Source organism: Galdieria sulphuraria (genome assembly GCF_000341285.1).
Source record: "Galdieria sulphuraria unplaced genomic scaffold scaf_291, whole genome shotgun sequence".
NCBI lineage: Eukaryota > Rhodophyta > Bangiophyceae > Galdieriales > Galdieriaceae > Galdieria > Galdieria sulphuraria.
In genome coordinates this window covers 1-4,016 of record NW_005178184.1, presented here as the reverse complement: position 1 = coordinate 4,016, position 4,016 = coordinate 1, and the positions used below count along the sequence as shown (strand labels likewise).

General features: G+C 38.9%; 2 protein-coding genes across 2 annotated transcripts; one reads left to right on the top strand and one right to left on the bottom strand.

The window, feature by feature from the left end:
• Positions 1–266, bottom strand: Gasu_65040 (uncharacterized protein; the record flags this gene model as incomplete). Its single annotated transcript, XM_005702300.1, has 1 exon — positions 1–266. A coding segment is annotated over exon 1 (159 nt), but the record flags the coding sequence as incomplete, so codon positions are not given.
• A 200-nt stretch (positions 267–466) lies between these two features.
• Positions 467–3,443, top strand: Gasu_65030 (ABC transporter, ATP-binding protein). Its single transcript, XM_005702299.1, has 12 exons — positions 467–972; positions 1,022–1,218; positions 1,271–1,294; positions 1,347–1,562; positions 1,614–1,771; positions 1,837–2,003; positions 2,074–2,346; positions 2,393–2,500; positions 2,547–2,828; positions 2,879–2,961; positions 3,028–3,094; positions 3,142–3,443. Exons 1-12 carry the CDS (start codon positions 571–573, stop codon positions 3,343–3,345), a joined length of 2,181 nt encoding a protein of 726 aa, XP_005702356.1. The 5' UTR covers positions 467–570; the 3' UTR covers positions 3,346–3,443.
• Positions 3,444–4,016: the final 573 nt, after the last annotated feature.

Below are 4,016 nucleotides of genomic sequence, written 5' to 3'. Positions count from 1 at the left end.
TATTAGCAGAGCACCAGCGAGCCATCCTCCATCAGCTGAAGACCACCACGATAATAGGCCAAAAAGCGTGCTGAGAACTGCTAGTGGCAACTGCATCACAGTCGCCCGCTTGTAACTTGGTGTCCACTGAGAAAAGGCAACAAGGGCGCCGCAACTCATTCGTGCGGGATGCTCAACGAGGCTAATGTAAATTGCCGCTCCAGAAAACACACACACACAAGTTAGGACTGCCTAAAAATTGATAACTTTGCGTAGAATGCTCTTCAAGTAGGCTTTAGATTGTTATTAACCACAAAAAGCGTTTTGGATGATCAACAGACCAGCTGACAATATACCGTGAACTGCGAAGACACACACCCTTTCCTTTCCTGTATTACGAAAGCCTTCCCCCGCTGTCTTAGATTTTCGAATCCGCGGTAATCAATTTGAGGCTCCATCAAATTTGAGGGACAAACAAAAATCAATGGTGGTGATCGAATTTGTCTTGGGGTTCTCTTTTGGACAAATACTATCCGTAGATAATAATTGACTCCCCTACAACCTTTGAATAGCTGATAACCAGTTCTTCAAATGGCAAACATAGAACCTTTGACAGAAGAAATCAAGCCAGCAGATGTTGATGATGCCTATAGTTTCGACCCTTTTGCGCTGATAGATGTAACTTGTGATAATAAGACTGAGCAACAATCGTCTACTCTGAGGCCAGAAGTTTCCCTCAAGTTTGAAGACCTCTGTGTGAGTGTTAATGAGAAGAATTTTTGGAAGAAACTTCCAGGCGAAAAGAAAATCTTGCAAGATATAGCAGGAACGGTTCGTTCTGGCCAACTCCTTGTTATTATGGGTCCTTCAGGCTCTGGGAAGACGACCTTGTTGAACGCACTTGCAGGAAGACTGTCTGCATCAGGAAATTTTAACGCAACTGGGACAATAACGGTGAACGGAATGAAAAGGAATCCAGCTACTTTCAAGAAAGTGCGGCAACTATTCTTCTAAGATGTTTTTACGCTCACCAACTTTTTAGATAAGTGCATACGTTATGCAGGACGAAAATATGTTTGCAAATTTGACTGTTGAAGAGCAAATTTCCATTTCCGGTAAGTTACGACTTTCGAGAACTTTTTCGGAGCAAGAGAAAAGACGTCGTATCGAAGACGTAATTTCTGAGATGGGTCTGATGGAGACAAAAGAACATTTATCGGTTCAGAAAACAGGCGAGGTGTTAGTGGTGGGGAAAGGAAACGAGTGAGCATTGGTAAAGAATTGGTAACAGACCCTTCTTTACTGTTTTTGGANGGTTAGTTATTTTGATCTGTTCGTCTTTACATCCTCAAAACCCTGTATGACAGAACCGACTTCCGGACTGGATTCATTCAACGCGAAAATGTCGTTAAAACGTTGGTTCGTTTATCGAAGGATCATCGTGCCGTCGTGATGACAGTTCATCAACCGGGAAGCAATATATTCAATCTTTTTGATATGCTATTGTTGCTTTCGAAAGGAAAAATAATGTATTTTGGACCAGCAAAGAAAGCGGTCTTATATTTCTCTCTTTTGGGATACGAGTGAGTTTTTTCCGCAAATACCCGTAGTCTATTCAGGGAACTTCGAAACAGGTGTCCAAGTCATTCTAATCCCGCAGACTATTTCTTGGATCTAATTGCGGTGGATATTCGTTCATCTAAGCTAGAACAGGATTCACTTTCCCGTATTGCATTTCTTCATAAAGCATACAACGAAAATGTATCTCTACAAAACAGAATCAGAGAAAAAGGTGCGTAGAAGTGCATATTTGATTTTTATTCTCAACTTTTAAAAAATGAAATTCTTATTGGAAAGAGGCCACATGGGAAAGCACAGAAGATTCGAACGGAATGAACGAGAATGAAACTTGGGAGAAGCATCCTTATCCGTATTGGATGGAATTTTCTGTTTTATTGATTCGTGCATGGAAACTTCTTATTCGCGAAAGAGTTGTTGCTGGAATTCGTACAGTCCAAACCTTGGTGGGATATCTTATTTATCATCTTCTATATCTATGTACATTTTGTATTGACTCTGCTTTTCTTTGAATAGATTTTTTCGATACTAGTTGGTCTCATTTGGCTTAACAAAGGGCGAAATATCTCCTCCAGCAACTATGAAGGTATAGAAGGTGTATTATTTTACATTCTTATCATTCAAAGTTTCATGGCAATATTTGGAATAATATTTGCATTTCCACTGGAACGTTCGATTGTTTTGAGAGAGCGTGCTAGTGGCATGTATCGAGTGTCCGCTTATTACCTTTCAAAGATACTGGTGGAGCTTCCTCGAACAATTTTGTTTTGTTTGCTATTCTGCGTTGTGGTAGGAATATATCTTTCAAGGGCGAAATTTGTGCTAACCTTTGAAGTCATATTGGATGATTGGCCTTCGAGATTCCGTAGACTCTTTTTTTCTTTTTGTTGTTGTCATGCTTTTGAATTCATTGACCGTCGAAGGAATTGCTTTGACTGTTTCTGTATGTGGATTTAATGTTTTGAAGACACTTTTCATGAATGTTTTAGGCAGCAGCACCAACACCGAAGGTAGCTGCAGTAACCGTACCACTTATTTTAAATATAGCTGTTCTTTTTGGAGGTGCTTTGTTATCAAACGCAGAGATACCGAATCATTTTGTTTGGTTAAAATTTTCATCTTTTATGAAATATTCATATGGGGCATTGATGCAAAACCAGTTTGTCGATTTTGCGTTTCAGAGCCTTAGTAAGACTTGCGTCATTTGCGACGGGAATGAAGTTCTTGAAGATTCTGGAATCACCGATTTCTCCATGGCGGGAAATATTGGAGTAAGAGAATGCCTCTCAGTTTCGTACTATCATAAATTTTCTATGAACAGATGCTGCTAATGGAATTGTTAGTCTTTCGAATAGCGGCATATTTGGTTCTACGAATGAGAGGTCCCAAACACGACAAAGCCTTGTGAGCGTTGAAATGCAGTCGGATAGGTATCCTCTGATTGGTTGGAATTGCCTTTTTATTATAAAGGCAAATGTCCCATTATTGTTTTGTTTTTGTTTCCTTCTTTGTTCTTTGTACTGATGGTGCTTATTTGGTATGGTATCAAAGGTTGAAAGCTTTTGAAATAACTTTTTAAAAAAGGTAGCAATGATAACAACAAAAATATTTGAGATAGAAATCACAATTCTATCAGGGGGCGACTATCATTTTGTGTTGAGCATATGCAGCCTCACTCATTCTTTTCAAACTATTACGCTCTCACTTGTTATATTATTTGCGTCATTCTGTCAAATCTTAAAGGTTACCACTTACTTTGCTCCCATCACGCAAGCCCTCAGCACATAATCCAAGTTTCGCAGAGAGATACAGTCATTTCAAGTAAGAAATATAAATGTCTTCTTCCGAAAGTGGATTAATTTCACAGTAAATTTTTTTTCTCTTAGGCTTTTTATGTTTATGCCCATCCAATGGACAAGCGATGGTGTCCAGCTACAGAGTTTTAAAAGTCCACGTTCCGATGATGAAATGAATGATTGCATAGTGTATGTCAAACACAAAGACATCCATACTTTTACCGACGCTGAACGGACAATCTTTGATAAGAATAATATTGGCAGATGGATCAAACTTGACTTCCCTTTTCTTGGAAGAAACAGCTCCAACTTTTTCATCAATAATGAAAGGATTAATACTTCTTGCGTGATTACCTCCGATACGATTTGAACAGAAGGGAACTTGAATAAATGTTGTACCTCCTCCAGATGGAAAGTCGATGGCTGCATACTCTTTTTCCATGGCATGAAAAACCATCTTAGAATTTAGTGTCCAATAAGCTTTCTTCATTCCATCCTCCATCAGCGAAATTCACAAAAATTTTATTAGTGACAGTGAGCTATGCGGGATGTTTTCTGGAAAAGGTCTATACCAACAACGTTAGTTCCGTAGATATTACGAACGACGCGAAATTCAGTATAATCTAATTCAGTTTTCTTCAGGAATAATTCTCATAAAAAGAA